Source organism: Acomys minous (genome assembly GCF_964271855.1).
Source record: "Acomys minous genome assembly, chromosome: 16".
NCBI classification, from domain to species: domain Eukaryota; kingdom Metazoa; phylum Chordata; class Mammalia; order Rodentia; family Muridae; genus Acomys; species Acomys minous.
The window spans coordinates 86,004,322-86,023,619 of NC_140498.1; the positions used below are offsets into that span (position 1 = coordinate 86,004,322).

General features: G+C 46.3%; 1 protein-coding gene across 10 annotated transcripts in view; it reads left to right on the forward strand.

Annotated features, from left to right (window-relative positions):
• The window catches only part of KDM2B (lysine demethylase 2B), a 150,759-nt gene extending 133,010 nt beyond the window's left edge, over positions 1 to 17,749 (forward strand). For 8 of the 10 annotated variants that reach the window (XM_084762673.1, XM_084762675.1, XM_084762676.1 and 5 more), the window contains 10 exons: positions 3,849 to 3,992; positions 4,817 to 4,903; positions 5,087 to 5,347; positions 5,551 to 5,664; positions 6,222 to 6,260; positions 6,439 to 7,118; positions 7,617 to 7,780; positions 7,867 to 8,028; positions 8,603 to 8,821; positions 16,293 to 17,749. In XM_084762673.1, the coding sequence (XP_084618799.1) occupies positions 3,849 to 3,992; positions 4,817 to 4,903; positions 5,087 to 5,347; positions 5,551 to 5,664; positions 6,222 to 6,260; positions 6,439 to 7,118; positions 7,617 to 7,780; positions 7,867 to 8,028; positions 8,603 to 8,821; positions 16,293 to 16,474 (2,052 nt within the window). In that variant the 3' untranslated portion in view covers positions 16,475 to 17,749. The remainder of the gene's footprint in view (positions 1 to 3,848; positions 3,993 to 4,816; positions 4,904 to 5,086; positions 5,348 to 5,550; positions 5,665 to 6,221; positions 6,261 to 6,438; positions 7,119 to 7,616; positions 7,781 to 7,866; positions 8,029 to 8,602; positions 8,822 to 16,292) is intronic. The other 2 variants (XM_084762678.1, XM_084762674.1) reach the window with 1 other exon arrangement.
• The last annotated feature ends 1,549 nt before the right edge of the window (positions 17,750 to 19,298 follow it).

Here is a 19,298-nt window from a genome sequence, read left to right on the forward strand (position 1 = left end):
TTCTACTTGTTGCCTCTTGTGAATAATGCTGCCATGAACACGAATACTTGAGCACCTTTTTGACAGCTGGCCTGTGTGGGCAGAAGTGGAACTCTGTGATCAGAATAATTCTATTTTTAGTTTTTGAGTAATTTACATAGTGGTGATACCATTTTACATTGCATGCCAGGTACAGAGACTCTACACATCTTTGGCCACGTTATTTTCTTGAGTTGTCTATTCTTTGTTTTTGGCTTACCACCGTAAAATGGACTGGGTAGTATCTCACTGGTTTAAGTTGTATTGCCCTAACAATGATGGATGTCGAACACCTTTTCATGCACGTGCTGGCCACTTGCATATCTTCTTTCAAGTCCTTTACCCATCTTTAGGTTGGATTTTTTTGTCTTTTGTTTTGATGACTTGTAGAAATTCTTTATATATTCTGCATATTGTCTCTCAAAATCAGTGCAAAGATTTTTGTTTAGTTTTGGAATTTTAGGTTTGTTTATTTTGTCTTTTGTGTATAACTGTTCTGCCAGCAACTGTACACACCATGTGTGTGCATTGTTATGAGTGTGTTGCCTGTGTGTATGTCTGCGCACCACTGTGTATGCCTGATTCCCACAGAGGTAAGAAAAGGCGTCAGATCCCCTGGGGCTGAAGTTGTAGACGCTTGTGAGGCACCAAGTACATGGGTGCTAGGAACAGGCCCTGCAGATCTCTGTGAGTTCAAGGGCAGCCTGGGGTACGTAGTGAATTCCAGGCCCACGCCAGCCAGGGCTGTTTAGAGAGACCTGTCTTTAGTTGACCGTGTGTGAAATTGTGAAATATCAGACATACATTAAACAAAACAAAGAGAGTGGTTGATTATTCTATAAGGTATTCTATAAGGCTGAGGAAACAGCTGCCACCTTGGTATTTGGGAAAACAAAGAACTCACTGAAATCCAAGGAAAAGATGTGTTCAGGCATTATCTGAAGCAGCAATGGCTGGTTTTAGGAGGACAAGAAAGGCAGAAAGAACCTGAGGTGAACAGGGCAGAGAGGCTGCACAGGAAACTGTCCCTGCTACGAGTGGGTCAGGGCATCTTAGTCAAGAAACTCAGCTGTGGTGTGAGTAGGGGCATGCCTGGTGCAAACAGCCCTTGAAAGCAAGAGGAAGGCCTGAGGTCGAGGCTGGTTGTGAGGCACCAGGGGTGGAGATAAGCTTGGACAGCAAGGAGGATGTCTTTGTAAGACACATGGAGACAGGGAACCTAAAGGAGGGGGCAGGGGTAGATGGGTCACAGATGGGCAAAGGTAAAGGGTAAGGCTGAGGCAGAAGGATTGACAAAAATGTGAGGCCAGCCTATTCCAAATGAAGCAGTTGCCAGATCAGCTTGGACTACAGAAAACATCCTCGGGAGGAAAAAAAAAAGTTAAGCCAATTCAGGAAGTCATGTGGGGATGGGGAAGGCAGAAGACACAAGTCTCCCCCTGCTAACAAGGCTGCGAGAGGAGACACCTAGCCAGGCACCTACGGAGATAAGGTGGCACACCACACAGGTTTCCGTTACCTTTCTACCTGTGCAGATAGGCATGGGTCACTTGCCAAAGTCTAGGTAATATTGTGCTCAAAACCAGCAGTTTCCACAGGCAGGCTCCTTAAAATTCTGAGCTGTTTTGTTAGTTTGTTTTTGAGACTGGGTCTCCCTGTATAGCGTTTCTTGGCATCAAACTCATTGAGACCCACCTGCCTCTAAGTGCTGGGAATAAAGATGTTTGTCACCATACCCAGCCTCACAAAAACTTATCTGTGGAATGTATGTATCCCAGATTACTTTGAGGTCCCCGTGAAGCACTTTAATTAAAACTGATGGTACTTACCCTGTGTACTAGGCGCTAACTGGCACAGTTACCTCACTATGTGTATCATGTATACCAATTCTTAAATTATATGAGCTGGGTGGCCAGGCATGGTGGCGTAGACCTTTAATCCTAGCACTCGGGAGGCAGAGGCAGGTGGATCGCTGTGAGTTCAAGGCCAGCCTGGGCTACAAAGTGAGTCCAGGACAGCCAAGGCTACACAGAGAAACCCTGTCTTGCGGGGGTGGCGGGTGGGGGCGGGGGAGTTTATAAGGCCCCTGGAAAACCATTTATCTGTTCTGTTTACAAATGCTATATTTGAAATTACAGTTGAGAAATTTAAAAATGTTGTAAGTTCATTTTAATAATAAGCATATTCATAAATGGCATGTTTTTATGAGCGCCACCTCTATATTTTCAAAAATAAAAGTAGCAAGGGGAAAGAGTGACATTGTTGTATGCTTCTTATAAATCTGTTGTATCTGGCTCATTAGGACTTGTATTTTCATATCTCCTTCTATATCCCACCTGTTATATATGCTAATATATGTTGATTTGGATGGAGAATGCGGAAAATTCCAGTCTCCCACAGATACTTGAGCAAGGGAAGAACATGCTAACAGCTTCTGCAGATAAGCGTGGATCCTTTCAAGAGCTGCCAGAATCCTACAGGTGGCAGCTTCTTTTATTTTATTATTTGTTTTGTTTGTTTGCTTTTGAGACAGAATTCTCTGTGTAGCCTTGACTATCCTGGAACTGTCCCTGTAGACCAGGCTGTCCTGGAATTCAGAGATTCCCCTCCTGAGGCAGGAGACTAAAGGCCAGGGCCACCACTACCCTGCAGCAGCTTCTTAAAGTTAGTTGCAAAATGGAATCTGAAATTGTAACAATCGGCTTTTCATATTGTTACATTAAAAGTTGTCAGTCTTGCCCTCGCTCCTGTGGTTATGTTTGTAACTTGACACATTGGTAACTGAGGCCATTTCCCAGGGATTGCAGCATGCTCTAACCATATGCACATAAATCACATTTGATGGTGTTGCCATCATTCTGATAAGAAAACCTGCTGCTGGCCATGGGAAAACTACCAGGTGAAGGAGAACTTCATTTGCTTTTAGATTCATGAATTTTGTCATTTTTACCAATTGGCAGTTTTTTTGTTTTTGTTTTTTTTAATGACAGGTTCACATCTTAAGTCTTCAAGAAGATACAACAGCTGTTACTGGTTTTTCTACTCTTTAAAATAAAAATTATGTTCTAAGCTAAACACGTTAGCTCACACCATAGTCTCAGTAATGTGGAGGCTGAAGCAGGCAGGCCATGAGTTTCTGGATGTCCTGAGCTGCAGTGTAAAGCCCACCTCTAAATAAATAAAGAAGAACCAAAAACAAAGACGTTCCGTGGAGAGCCTGGTGGTCAGCTGAGCTCAAAACGTAGTCACATGTGCTTTTCCTTTGGTAACAGTCCTTCGGCTTGGGGAAGTATTGTTCATACTTCCTGTGTGGAAAGGGTTGAGGGTTTTGTGAAGTTAATAATCAGAGACGTTAATAGAACTAGTGATCTTTTCGGTATGTGTGTGGTCCTGAGTGACTGGTTACCTGGATGGCAGGGCCTGGTGCCCAGTAGTGAGGCCCCAGTGTTTTCACCCACCCATGCTTTTGTACTGTTACTGCAGAAAGCAAATCATGCCTTGTTCTTACTCAAGATGAGTTTGACCCCACAGCCCTCTTTTGAGGCCTTGGGTACTGAGGCCTTGGGTACTGAGGCTGTGGGTTGTGCCTTGATAACAGCGGTAAGAAGAGCTTTAGCTCTCTGTGGACATGCTTCTTTTCCAGCTGGGAAGCCTTGCCTGGCCTCTACACTTAAATTGTCCATAGAAGCAGAATGTGTTCTTTACTTTGTCTGCCTCATTCCTCCAAAAGATAAGTTGAAGATACAGGAGATTTTGATGTTTTGTTGGTTGCTGTATGCCTAGTTCTTGTCAAGCACCTGGCACTGATTGCGTGTTTCTTGGGTCCTCAGCCAGTGCTGCCCCACACCGCCGTGTGCCTTGTGTGTGGCGAGGCAGGGAAGGAGGACACAGTGGAGGAGGAAGAAGGCAAGTTTAACCTCATGCTCATGGAGTGCTCCATCTGCAACGAGATCATCCACCCTGGATGTCTTAAGGTAGCATCCCTGGGGCCCCGGACACCCCCCACCCTGTGCTTCAGGGCCTGATGGCGCTGATGTAGCAGCAACGGCGGCTCAAGTGGTGAGGATGCACAGGTGGCATGCTGAGTCCTAGAGGACCCTCAGTTCTAGGGTATTCTGTGTTAGGTCATAAGCCCAGGGCAGGAAGAGTTTGAAGTAGTGTCCTGAGTAATAAATTCAGTTCTTTTTAAACACCCAGTACCACAGAACTGGGTCCAAGCATCTCAGTAGACAGAAAACATGAATCCTTACGCCTGGTTTCTGGGAGAAAAGGACCTGGGCCAGGGAGGGCCGGTCCTGAGCTATAGGTGGTTGCTCTCCTGTGCCTCTGCGCCAGGAACCGGTTCCTGTGATATGCTAGGACAGGACTGCCTTCTGGGTGACCTCTGTGCCTTCCTGGCTCAGGCAGCTGATTCTATCTTGGAAAGGAAGAATCCATTCTTTGCTGGCACATGTCTCTGTCCCAGAGGAATGCTTTCATAGCTGGGCTGCAGGGGGTGAGGACCTTTGTTTGGCCCTCATTTCCTTGTCTCACCCACCTGAAGGGGTTGCTGTGACATCCATGGCTTTGGAAGCCATCCTCTCCTGGTAATTATTGCTTTACTCTTTCTCCTGTGCTCAGTTAAGGTAAATAACACGTCACATGGTGGATCTTTTATATTTTGGCTAGGTGCAGGGTGGCTCCGGCTTCGGGGAGGGATGTAAATGCTGAGGCAGACTGGGCCTGGAAGAGACCTTACATCTTTGTGGCCCCTCTGGACACCCGTCCCTGCCCACTGAGACCTGTCCTGTTCTTGCAGATTAAGGAATCAGAGGGTGTGGTCAACGATGAGCTTCCCAACTGCTGGGAGTGTCCGAAGTGTAACCATGCCGGCAAGACCGGGAAAGTGAGTGCGGACTCCAAGTGCCTGGTTGGGTCAGGTTGGCAGAAACGGACGGGCTGGGCCTTGCCAGGACCAGCCTGTCCCCAGTTGTCAGTCAGGTGGGGTGCGGCAGGCTGGGAGGAGAAGGAGAAGAGCAAGTTCAAAGATATACAGTTGGATCGCTGTTCTCTCTCTCTGGCCTACAAGCAAAAGCGTGGCCCTGGCTTTAAGTATGCCTCCAACCTGCCGGGCTCCTTGCTCAAGGAGCAGAAGATGAACCGGGACAACAAGGAAGGGCAGGAGCCAGCCAAGCGGAGGAGTGAGTGTGAAGAGGCTCCCCGACGCAGGTCAGACGAACACCCCAAGAAGGTGCCCGCAGATGGCATCCTACGCCGAAAGTCTGATGATGTGCACCTGAGGAGGAAGCGGAAATATGAGAAGCCCCAAGAGCTGAGTGGACGCAAGCGAGTAAGAACTGGGAGGCCCTGGGCAGCAGAAGGGTGGTGTGGCTGGTCTTAGGTGTAGGGTGGGGACCAGGGAAGGCTAATGGGTAAGAACTCGGGATCCTGGCCTCTTAAGAGCTGCCCTGAGCAGGTCACCCTAATTCTGAGAGCCTGGCCCCAAAGAAAGAGAAAAGCCAGCCAAGTCACTCCTCTTCCCGCCTCCTTTAGGCCTCGACGCTTCAAACGTCCCCCGGTTCTTCCTCTCACCTCTCGCCGAGGCCCCCTCTAGGCAACAGTATCAGCCCTTGGTGGAGATCCAGTCTCACTTACTTCCAGCAGCAGGTGCTCCCATGTGCCCCCCTGCCCCCACCCCGCCCCTTAGGCCATGGGGATTTGCAAGGCCAGGCTGTCCTCTCTACTCCCCAGTACTCTTGGTGATGCTCCTGTGGCAGGCCGGCAGCTCTCTCTCTGTTGGTTGGGGAAGCTGCAGCTGGGAAGATCCTGGTGACCCAGCTTTGCTAATGGGCCTTGCCGTTAGCAGCCACAAGGTGGCGCCTGGCTTAGGCCTCTCTAGGGATGCCTCCTGCCTGGTCTCTAGAGCCGGGGTCCCTCAGCCATGGCGCTGCTGTTAGTGGGCAGCTGCCATCTGTGGTCTATCTCAGGTGGGAGGTCAGCTGGGTGGGGGCAATTGACCATCTTCCATTATTTCTATCATTTATTGGGAAAGCCACAGGCAGAACTATGCTGTCTGTTAGTCAAATGTGAAGGACATGACTTTGTGAGAAGATGTCCTTCTAGTCATTGCTGGAGAGACTGGGCTCAAGGTGTGGTGTGGTGTGAAGGGGACCATCTTTCTCGAGTCCAGGAACAAGCTCTGTATCCTTTCTTCCCTATGACAGCTAAAACCTGGCAAAGAAGATAAGCTTTTCAGGAAAAAGGTACCATCTTCCCCTCCCTCATGTACCTGCAGCCCACTCTCAGCTGTCAGAGCTGTAGGCAACGCACCCAGGGGCCCTGTATAACCTATGATACAGGGTCGGGAAGTCTGGTGTGGGTGCTGCCCCAAACTGCACAGGCTGATGCCAGGCCACCATCCTCACCCCCTCTCTCCTGCAGCGGCGGTCCTGGAAGAACGCGGAGGATCGGCTAGCGCTGGCCAACAAGCCCCTTCGGCGTTTCAAGCAGGAACCAGAGGACGATTTGCCTGAGGCGCCTCCTAAGACCCGGGAGAGTGACCAGTCACGTTCCAGCTCACCCACTGCTGGGCCCAGCACTGAGGGGGCTGAAGGCCCAGAAGAAAAGAAAAAGGTGAAGATGCGCCGAAAACGGCGCCTCCCCAACAAAGAGTTGAGCAAAGAGCTAAGCAAGGAGCTCAACCACGAGATCCAAAAAACAGAGAGTACCTTGGCCCACGAGAACCATCAGCCCATCAAGTCAGAGCCAGAGAGCGAGAACGAGGAGCCAAAGAGGCCCCTAAGCCACTGCGAGCGCCCCCACCGCTTCAGCAAAGGGCTCAACGGCACTCCTCGGGAGCTTCGCCACCCACTGGGACCTGGCCTGCGCAGCCCACCTCGTGTTATTTCCCGGCCCCCATCCTCTGCATCCCCACCCAAGTGCATCCAGATGGAGCGTCATGTGATCCGGCCGCCTCCCATCAGCCCCCCTCCTGACTCACTGCCCCTGGATGATGGAGCAGCTCATGTCATGCATAGGGAGGTTTGGATGGCAGTCTTCAGCTACCTCAGCCACCAAGACCTGTGTGTCTGCATGCGGGTCTGCAGGACCTGGAACCGCTGGTGAGGGACAGTGCTGTGTAGGGTTTAGGTTGTGTGGCCGCATAGATGGCTTGAGTTGCTTGTGGATGCACCCATTTGCACTTCTAATATGGAAAACTAAGGACCACATAGAGTTTCCTTGTCTACACTTAGCTGAAGTTGAATGTGAGTGTGCCTATTTTTCAGTGTTCTGGTTTTAGCTGAGTTTCTGACCTTTGGTCACGAACAGGAGGCTCCACTGCCTCCACAGGGGTTGTTAGGAGGTGTGTTCCATAGAAGGCATAGCGAGACCCAGGAGATGCTTGATGGAGAGTACTTGCTGGCATCTTCTGTGTAAGCATGTGGCCATCTGACAGAGGTGCCCACATGTGGGTAGGGTGGGTGCGAAATAGGTTGCAGAGGGCTGAGTCTTAAAGGAACTTCCTTGCGGATGGCAAGGGGAAAAGAGTTACCGTAACCGAGCAAGGGCTCTCCAGGTGAGGCACCAGCTCTGATGATGTTCCCTGGCCCACCTCCCAGGTGCTGCGATAAGCGGTTGTGGACCCGCATTGACCTGAACCACTGCAAGTCCATTACACCCCTGATGCTGAGTGGCATTATCAGGCGACAGCCTGTCTCCCTCGACCTCAGCTGGACCAATATCTCCAAGAAGCAGCTGAGTTGGCTCATCAACCGGTTGCCTGGTATGCTTTTGGTTCAGGATCCCAAATGTGCAGTAATGGTGGCCTGGGTTGTGTCAGCTGATGCCTACCCTCTTTTCATCTCCTAGGGCTCCGAGACTTGGTGCTGTCCGGCTGCTCATGGATCGCTGTCTCAGCCCTCTGTAGCTCCAGTTGTCCATTGCTCCGGACCCTGGATGTCCAGTGGGTAGAAGGACTAAAGGATGCCCAGATGCGGGATCTCCTGTCCCCACCCACAGACAATAGGCCAGGTGAGTTGCCAGGCTGGGGCTGTACCCTAAGGAGTCTGTCTCATGGAGATGGGATGACCAAGATACCCTGTTTGGTTTTGACCCCCTATATCCTGCCGTTCCCCTACCCCATCCCCCAACAGTGTATGTGTCATTAGCTTTCTCTGGCCTCAGTCTTTGCTGGAAGACATGGGGCAGAGTAGTCTCAGCTTGCTTTGGGTTTGAGGGTATATTCTTCGGTCAGCTGCCTGGGCCCACCTCCCAGCCAAAGCTCAGATGGCACATGTATGAGGTGGGGTGAGTTTCTGTGCCAGCAGTGCTATTATTTTGGGATAAAATTCTGAATTTCCTTGATGAGAAAGAGAAGGAATAGCTTGAACTCAGTGCTGCTAGAATGAATGGTAGTCTCAACAACCATAGCTTGAAGACAGATTCTCCAACCATGTTTAGGAATTCTCATTTCTCTAGTGAATCTAGAGGCTGAAATTCTAGCTTGAGGTGGGTACCTTTCATGACTATGGCCTGTAGAGTACCAGAGCAACATGACTTCCCTGTTGAAGTCAATGGGTTGCCTCCCTCCTATCTGCTCCAACAGGTCAGATGGACAATCGGAGCAAACTCCGGAACATTGTCGAACTGCGCCTAGCTGGCCTGGACATCACAGATGCCTCCCTGCGGCTCATTATCCGCCACATGCCCCTGCTCTCCAAGCTCCACCTCAGTTACTGTAACCACGTCACTGATCAGTCCATTAACCTGCTCACTGCAGTCGGCACCACCACCCGAGACTCTCTGACAGAGATCACCCTATCAGGTGAGGTGGGCTATCAGGTGAGGTGGGCCCTATAGCTGTGGGGCAGCTGGGCACTGGATATTTATTAAGAACTACAGTCTGGTTCCAATGCTTAGAAACACAAATGAATGAGACCGCCAACTCTAGAGAGGAAATTACTATTAGAATTGTAATAATTCCAATAAAAACAAACAAACAAAAAAAAAAACAATGCTAACATCAGTGAAAGCATTTGCCAGTGTTTCCTGATCCAAACTATAGAGACATCTCTTGGGTGTAAGAAATAAGCTCATGCCTGCAGCCAGAGTGGAAACAGCCATGGGCTGTGAGGCCGGAGCCACTGGATACAGGGTTTCTGCCTGTGTTGCGTGTCGTTGTGTGCCTCTTAGGATTCTGTTATCAAGGAGCCTGTTTTAGAAATGAAATCCCTACAGATAGTTCCACTGTTTATGCCTGTCACATCTTGTGGAATCCTCATTCTTTCCATTGTTCTCTTTGGCTGGAGTTGGTTCTGAAGGATCTGGAGCTTGGTTGCACATGGCAAGGCCACTTGTCCTCAGTCCAGTGAACAGTGTTTCCTGATAGCTCAAGATAGTCTGGATTGGGATTGTTACATTCATGTGAGACAAAATTTGCAATTAAATAAAAGGGAGAAAGTTGTTCTTAATAAGAGATACCTTCATCTCACTGTAATTGCATTTGATATAACTGTATGGCATTCTGTCGTTAGGATTCGTGTTATCGTTGTTTACCTGTCTTTACAGCCATATCCAGTGCGAGGCGGGAGGTTAGACAGTTTGGGATCATTATGTGCCTTGAGTCCTTGGAAGCTATTCCTCCTCATTGTGAAGGTTTGGTAGCAGGAATTTTACCACTGACAGAGGCAAAGAGCTGTGCTGAAGTGAGATTTCACCCCCATATATACCAGCTTGGTGTTCTAAGTCCTGGCACTGTTTGCTTCTGGATAGGAACAGAGGGACTTTGAGATCAAAGGTTCCCTTTCCCTCAGGAGTGGCTTAGAGACTCCTGGTCTGGGGGAGTGGAGATGGGGGATAGAAATGAGTTTTCCAGTGGGTGTTACAGTTAGCTCTTTTAAAATGAGATTTCTGGTACCAGACGATAGAGGAAACTTGGGAGTTTCAATAGCCTATGAAGATACCAAAAAATGTAGCTCTTTGTCAAGCTACCATGCTAAGCTCAGCAGAGGATGAGGGCAGACACCCAAAACCAGGCAGAAGGCAAGTCCAGTGAGACACCTGGCGGCAGCTTTGCTGGCCATCAGCACAGATCTTGTTCCTCCATCGCTGCCTGGCCAGCAGTCAAGCCCCAGGCGTCCAGTGGCAGTTCTTCCCCAGAACTGGTGGAAGAGTGGAGTGAGAGAGCAAGCCTTTATTTTCATGAACCAGGGACGACATAAACCTTGGGCAGTAGGAGGGGTTTCAAGGGTGAATGTGTTTGATTTGCTGGGGCTAGGGGTGCCAGCGATACTTAATCTATATATAACATCACAGCCGGATCATATGAGTGGAAAGCAGTACTTAATTATCCTGAGGGGGGGGGACGGGGGACTCTCCAGGTGCAGTTAAAGGGCATTGGTTGAAAGCCAAGACACCAAGACTTACTTACTTACTTATTTAGTACTCTGCCTGCAGGCCAGAAGAGGGCATTAGATCACATTATAGATGGTTGTGAGCCACCATGTGGTTGCTGGGAATTGAACTCGGGACCTCTGGAAGAGCAGCCAGTGCTCTTAACCTCTGAGCCGTCTCTCCAGCCCAACCAGGACTTATTAGCATAAGTACCACATGAAGGCCATGTTCCTGTGGCTGGAGGATCTGGCACACAGCAGTTGCTGGTGAGGCCACCTTTCATCTTTGACATGCATATACATACCAGGTTCTCAGGTAGATCAGATCTGGCCTCGTTTTGATCCTTACTCCCTCAGCTAACCACCAGACCCACCTGTTGTCCAGTTTACATCCATGTATTACTAAATAGTGGGCATGTGCTGCCATTTATGTTCAGATGTTTGTGTACAATGCAATCATGCATTACTAATGTATCCTCTTGTTACTCTGACTCCACATTTCCCCCTCCTTTTTCCCAGTTTTTAAAGTTGCTAATATTGACCTTATGATCTTGTACACTTTGGTCACTAATTAAGCCCAATAATGTGTTGAGTACACGTCCTTTCCTGCACAACTTTTGAGTTTTGCTAGTTAATAGTTGCCTTTGTGGATCTGTTTAGCTCTGAAGCAAACTGTACAGCAAAACTGAATATCTCCTTACAAACTTACAAGTCACACAGTCAGTTGTTTCTGCAGAACAGTGCCCCCATCCCTGGCGGTTTTTATTTTTCCCCTTCTTCCCTTTCTGTTTTCTCTGTAAGGATCATGTTCTCATCTGGATTGGCTGTTGGCACTGCACTGCTGCTACGCAGGGGCCTCACCTGCCACTACCCCTGTTCCTGTTCTGGATGCCATCCTTCCTTGAGTGTTGGTCTCTTGTTGGATGGAATACATCAAACATTTTGTGTGTATTCATGTTTAGTTGATTATTAGTTGAGTATAATAAACTAGTTTGTGAGCCATATTGCTTCAGAAAATGAAAGATTCCCCCCCCCCCCCAGCTTCTAACTCCCACAAGTGGAGGTGAAAATTAACCTAGTGTTTTATCTTTTAATAATCTGTTATCACAGTTTTGTAGAAGTTGTCTTTCTCTCTACCTGTGGGGGTGGGGAGAGATGGAGAGAGTGAGTTGGGTCCCCTTGAACTGCAATTACAAGAGGTGCTGGGAACAAGCTCAGCTTTTTTTTCTCCAATACTCTGTGGTGTGTGTGTGTGTGTGTGTAAGTGTAAAATAATTATCAGGGAAACAGATTCCATATCTAAAGTCATAAAGAGCTTCCTCTTATATGTGTATATGCCATGTGGTGGTGAGGAATCTAGCCACATGCTTTTGCAAGTAGGCATCTAGTTTTCCTAGCTCCATTTGTTGAAAAGACTATTTTGCCATTAAAATATATTTGATGCCCCTGTAAAAAATCATTTGAGGGCTCACATTGCCAAGCCTCATGACCCAAGTTTGATCCTCAGGTTCCACATGATGGTAGCAGAGAGTTGACCCTCAAAAGTGCCCTCCAGGGCTAGAGGTTAAGAGCACTGGCTGCTCTTCCAGAGGTCCTGAGTTTAATTCCCAGCAACCACATGTTGGCTCACAACCGTCTATAATGAGATCTGGTGCTCTCTTTTGGTGGACAGGTACACATGCAGGCAGAACATTGTATATATAAATAAATCAATCTTTTTTTTTAAGTACTCTCTGATTTCCATGTGTGCATCACACACACAAATATTTTAAATTTTGTTTAAACTAAATAAAGGTGTGGTGGCTGGATCACACCTTTAATTCTAGCACTGAGTATGCATTGGCAGGAAGCTACCTGGTTCTATATTGTGAGTTTCAGAACAACCAGGGCTTTGTACAGAGATGCTGTCTCCAGTAACAATTATTAATTTATAATTACTGACTTAACCACATAACAATTTTTTAACTTGATTCTCTTCCATTAGTCTATGTGAGTCTTGATGTCAACACCACAGTTTTGATTACTTTTAACTTCGTAGTATGACTTTAGAGTCCATTACTAAATTTTAGAATGGACTTTTCTATTTTTGAAAAACTACTGGGGATTCACATCTTTGACAGTAGTAACATCTTAATATTTTGTCTTCTAATCCATGAACTTGGAATGTTTTCCCACTTAAATTTTTTATTTTAGTAGTTTTTACCATTTCTAGTAGACAAGTCTCATTCCATCCAATTTACTCCTTTTGGGCTCTTTTGTACATGGGCTTGTAATTTTTTTCATTGCTCTCATTTAGAAATGGAGCTGTTTTTACTGTTTTTAAAAAAAGCCAAGGAAAGCCATCTTTAATTTATCATGAGTACAGATTGTCTGCCAACTTCACATTTTGAATTCTTGCTTAGATATATGTTACATACATGTGATATGTGTGCTCCTGGTGCCTGCAGAAATCAGAAAAGGTGTCAGCCCTGGAACTGGCATTGTAGACAGACGACTGAGTTCTGGGAACCTAATCCAGGTCCTCTTAACCACTGAGCATCTCTGCAGCCCCCATCTTTATATTGTGAATATTTTCAAATGCATAGGGTAATGACAAATAGTGCAGGGAACATGCTTGCTTTAGTTGTGTGTAACAGTTAGAGCCATCATAAGATCACATGTTAAATTAAAAGGTGAGCTGGGTGGTGGTGGTACACGCCTTTAATCCCAGCACTTGGGAGGTCAGTGACAGCCAAGGCTAACACAGAGAGACCCTTTCTCAAAAAAACAAAAAAAGAGTTAAAAAGGAACCAGAGTACTCTTTTATTGTCCAGTGAAACTGAAGATGAGAAAACTGACACACACACAAAAAAGATGCTTCTAAATATAATCCTCTCTCCCTTTCGAAGAGGCTGTTACTCTTTCCTAGTTAGTTAGCCTCTCAGATGTTCCCCCAAGATACAAAGGTCAATTTTAAGTATAAATGGGTTGGGATTTTGCCAGTATTGGGGGCACTGGGAGAGAAACCCGCTCATTTCTATGTTGTTCCTCATTTTTCACTGTGACATATGAGGCCCCATGCTGACTAACCCTTGTCCTCTTCATCGGGGGCCAGAGTGGAGCTCAGTGATGCTTGGATTCTATTCCAAGACCACAATCAAAAGCAGAACCCCACGGTTACCTTTAGAAGGCAAGAGACGCTTATGATACTGGCTTCTAAGAAGTCTTGTATTCTTTTATTCAGTTTATTTTTAAATGTTTACCATTCAGCATTAGTGAGCTACACGTTATTTAGCTGACTCTCCATCCAATTTTTGTTTCCTGTGAAATCCAGGTTTAGGTAGGCCAGAAGTTTGGCTAAGGTAATTTTCCTTGGTAATAATTTCCTTGGTAATAATTGCACCTTGTCTCCTTGCTATGAAAAAACCGTTTGTTGGTTGTCTCTGGGTAAGTTCACTGTTGTGGCACCGCTGGTTACAGAGTGCATGCACTGAGCAGAATGGCTTACTTTCCCCGTGTTGCCTACCACACTAGGAACCTTCTCAGAATGCACCTAGACCCCTCTAACTTAACCTTCTCCTTCTCCAGCTGTTACACCCAGTCCCATCTTTAGAGCACATCTCCTTCCTCTCAAGCCTCACCTCCATCACCATCTGTGGAGTTGGGGTCCCATATCTAGACAGCTCCTGTCACTCCCTTGGCAGCTGTCACCGGGAGGACTTTGCCATCCAGGTGGCACACTGATCTGACTTGAGGCCATTAGGAATGCATGCTTGTCTTGGCACTTACCTTTTTACACCAGTGTAACCAGTATTTCCAGATGACTTTTTCCAAGCTGGTGTTTGGGCAAGCAGCATTGGCCTCTTTGGTGAATCACTTTCAGCCAGTGTTCCCTAGCTCTTATTTAAACAACACAAAATCTTGCACCTGGAGCTTCAAAGACCTTTCTTCTGTCCCAGGAAATTGGAAGGGAAGACCTTTCTGTGCAGTCTCTTGTCCTTTTTGTATACTAAACTTCTTTATAGCCTAGTCCCTCACACCTTCCACAGACAGGTTCTCCCTGCTGATGGATGATCTCTATGACAGCCTGATAGCCAGCCCCCTATGAACGAATGTAATGAGGATTAAAAAAAAAGTAGTTGTATGTGGGCATCATCATTTGCATCTTTGACTTTTGCAACAAGATTTATAAAGCAAGTTAGCAGAGCCAGGTATGGTGGTGCACACCTTGAATCCCAGTATTTGGGAGGCAGAGGCAGAGAGATCTTGTGCTTTGGAGAACAGCCTGGTCTTCAAAGCCGGTTCTAGGACAACCAAGGCTATATAAAGACCCTGCCTCAAAAACAACAGCAATAATATGTTAGTGTTTTGGAAGCATCTTTGCTAGCATTCTTCTGCCTCTTTCCCCCTACAGTCTAACATTTGTCCGTGGCTCAGACTCAGCTTCTTGTGACTGCCTACTCCAAGTGCCTATATTCTAACTACATTTGAGAGACTGGGTTATCTTGACATGGTGTGGATTACATATCCAAGTGTAGGCATGATGCCTGTTTGTAGGGCTAACAGGTGTCCAGTGTCTTCGTTGCTTACTGTCACTTTGATAGTGCATGTTAAGGGTTGGCCCTGATTTTTTATTCAAAAGTAGTAACAAACAAGTGGCTGGAGAGATGGCTCAGAGGTTAAGAGCACTGACTGCTCTTAAAGAGGTCCTGAGTTCAATTCCCAGCAACCCCATGGTGGCTCACAAGTATCTATAATGTGATCTAATGCCCTCTTCTGGCCTGCAGGTGTACATGCAGGCTGAGCACTGTATACATAATAATAAATAAAAGTGGTAACAGTGATGGCAAGAAAAGGTTTCAAAATTAATACCCCTCACTGGGCGGTGATGATGCACGCCTTTAATCCCAGCACAGGCAGGCAGATCGCTGTGAGTTCGAGGCCAGCCTGGTCTACAAAGCGAGTCCAGGACAGCCAGGGCTACACAGAGAAACCCTGTTTCAAAACAAACAAAATTAATACCCCTCACAGGGTAACAATCACTTTTTCGTTCATTTAACTCATCCAGAAGCCATTTATCTTGCTTGGTCTCAGGTGAGCCCTGACTAGCACTTAAGCCAGTTGACAAGAATTCAGTTATAGAACAAAGTATTAGGGAAAAGTACAAAGACAAGTACAGAATGATGAAAGAAAATGCACAACCAGTGTCTACAGGATATGGCGGGGTTTTGTTTTGGGGTGTGTGTGTGTGTGTGTGTGTGTGTGTGTGTGTGTGTGTGTGTGTACAAAAGCCTTTCTTTGGTCCCTTCCAGCACACTTGTCTTTGGCATAGACTTCATAGAGACATTCCATATTGGACCGGGGCTAACCTCCCTTAAAACAAAACAAAAACCCCCAACCATCTGTGGGCTGTTTCACCAACTTACTGGCGAGTGACAGAATGCTCCCAAGCTGACCCAAGGGACCTCACTCTGATTCAGCTATATCTATATCTACTAGGATATTGATATGAACAGAATAGTCAGATAAAGGGACAACACTTAGGCAAACCCAATTGTGCTCCTATTAGACAGGCCCCTCTACACACTGTAGCCTTTTCTGTATGACACACTTGACCTTTGTATGTTAATATACACAAGAAGAGGCAGCCCTGTGGTACACGTGGTTTCTACCTGATAGAGCCTGACTTGGGGAGGGGGGGGTGAAACGGGGAGGAGACAGTTTTACACTGTCTTCAGTGTCTTTACATTCCTCCCGAAACACTCCAAATACTTTCAAGAATACTTTATTAAACTTTTCCCCACTTGGGGGACATCAAAGGCTGGACTATGCTGGAGGGCTGCATTCCATCTCCACTACTGGACCCCTGAATTTATAGGGCTTTAGGCTGTGTCTGTTCTTCATACAGTTTTTTCTTCCCTGCAGACTGCAATAAGGTCACTGACCAGTGCCTGTCCTTCTTCAAACGTTGTGGAAATATCTGTCATATCGACCTGAGGTACTGCAAGCAAGTCACCAAGGAAGGCTGTGAGCAGTTCATAGCCGAAATGTCTGTGAGTGTCCAATTTGGGCAAGTGGAAGAAAAACTTCTGCAAAAACTAAGTTAGTTCCAGGACAAGTATGTAAATATGAAGGGTTGGGGGGAACACAGCCAGGGAGGGGAAAGACTGCAAAACAGGTGGGCTTCTATTCCCTTTGGGATCTGGAACAAAAGACTACAGGACACAGCTCTGTTTGCAAGTCTTGCCAAGGGAGAAGCCGTTCAACCACCCGTTTGGGGATGAGTGAGCCAGATGTTTTCCTCTGCTCTTTCTGCATCGTAACTGCACTGCTTTCTGGACCATTTCTTAAGGCGGCCTTTAGAAGACATTCCAGTTGGAAAGGGAGCTTTGGAGAAATCCTCTTAGAAGCCTGAGCTAGTATTTTTGTTGGTAGTTTTTGTTTGGGGCACCTTGTTCCTTGCAATGCTGAGGCTTCTGGTGTCAACATGGAGTGGACCACACACACCATCTGCAGCCGTCTTGACACATTTTGTTTAGTTGGTTTTGTTACATCTTTCATTATGCAGAACTATTTTTGTATAAATTGTTTAAAAATTATTTATGCAAGATTTGAATGCATACCAGTGTTTTTATTATTTAGATTGCCAACTTTCCTTCAGGTAGGACAAAACTTAACCTGTACTTCATCAACAGATGTGACCAGGTGTGGCAGGGGCTATGACCTTCCACTTAATAGCATGTTTAACTGGATGTTGAGAGCCCACTTTGTATGTCAGGAAGTTACACAAGCATGTTGTGGATAACTGTATAGTTCAGGTAAAACATTTTGCCAAGTTTCAATAGAGAGTTCACCTTTTCCTCAAAATTTTACAATGCAGACTTCAGCCTTTACACTCAGGAGGGTTTTGCTCCAAGCATGAGCTCTTATATTCTATCTACATAGATCTAATTTATACCATGAATCAAGTAGAATAAATGTGCCCATAGCCTTCCTTCCTTTTCCCTTCCTTTGAAGTGTTTAGTTCTCACTTAAGTTGGTAACCTTGCTATTTTCTAGATGTCAAGTTCTGCATCCATAAGTGCCATTGTTGTGTGGTGGGTGTTTCCTAGCCTTTCCCTGATGCGGTTTTACCTTTGTTGGATTTGTATAAACAGTTGTACAAAAAAAAATCCACTCTTGGTGTTTGAGGGTTTCTGTTTTATGAGAGGGTTAAAAATCTATTTGGAATGCCCAGGGTAAATGGACTCTTCACTCTGAGGACCCCAAACTATGTAATTTCTCTGTCATCTGAGAAATGCAGCAGCCCTGAGACACATGATTTTTTTTCCTCCTTTAGAAAAAGATTTGTTTCTAACTAATAAAGGTGATGGCCACCGGCAGATATTAGGAGCAATGGCTCGCCTGCCTGAACGTCTCCTACTACACCTATACAAAAGTAATTTTCATATATGGCCACTGTCTCACTCTTCTACTGCTGTGATAAAATACTGTGACCTAGGCAATTAAAAGAAAATTTAATTGAGTGTATGTTTTCAGGGGGTTAGAATATGGAGTAAGGGCACAGAGGGAGAGAGGTAGAGGACAGTGGCAGCAACTGAGAGCTCATACATCGTGAACAACCCACAAGAGAGGCACACGAGCCTTTTGTCCACCTTCAGTGACTCAACAAGAGCACATCTCCTCATCCTCCTCAACATGTCCACCAACTAGGGATCCAGACATGAGCCTATGGGCCGTCCCATACACACCATCACAGCTTCAAGTGTCCCACATGTAGAGGGCAAACACGTGCCCTCAACCCCCACCACTTCCTGAAGAAGGCTGAACTCTGTGCTGTGTGACCTTAGGCCTGGGGTTTGGATAGCTAAGGCATTAGAATTGGGGGTCACAGTTCTAACTTTATGTTCATGTAATAACTCTAAAGATGGGTAAGATAAAGACAGGCCCTTTCTACTAACACTCTTAGCTTTGAAGGAGCTTATATCTAAGTCGATCATCTCTTATTTATTTATATCCAAAATTCCTTTCTGACTGAAATTCTAGGGACAGTGACTTCTGTGTTTAACTCTGCGGAGAAACTTAACAGAATTAAGACTTGATAACACTGTTGTTTACTTGTAAAAAGGAAGCTTGACTCTATTGGCTTGAAGGTCCATTGTAGATAAAAAGCTCATTTCTGTGGTAGATTTACTTCTCTGAACCTCCAAATAAGACAGCTGCACCCTGATGTTTAGAAAGGCCATCTTCTTCCCAGAGAACTGCTCTCAGGGTGATTTCCCTCCCCCCTCCCCCCCCCCAACACACACAAACAGTCCCTGCAAAGACATAATGTAGCTCAAGCCTCGTACACAGGTTACAGTCAACATCTCCAAGAAGTGCTGAACCACCAAGGAATATTACATCCCAAAATAAGCCTGTAATCTCTGTAGTTTTTAAATTACATTTATTTATATATGTGATGTGCATGCACCTTGGCTCACATGTGGAGGTCGGAGGACTACTTATGGAAGTTGATTCTCTCTTCCACTATGTAGGAAACGAGGCTTCAACTCTGGTCATGAGGCTCATAATGGCAAGTGCCTTTACCTTGGAGTCATCTCAACAGCCCTCTCTATAGTTTTAACCAAGCTTCAGATGAAGCCAGCTTAAACCACCTTATGAAAAGGTGCTCCAAGGTCACACACCACAGCTGGTAAAGCAGTGGAAAGACAACCTTGTGAGTATGTTTGCTGTGGTCAATCTGAGCTTCCAAATCCAAGTTTGAGGCACTAGTCCATATCTTCCACAGATTATATTCTTTTCTACTATGACGATGAGAACAAGATTTCATTGTATTCTGCTATGATCCTTTAGATTTTAATCCATTTGACATACTACCTGTTACGGGCACGGCATGCCAGTTAAAATACGCAGCTTCCAAAAGACATG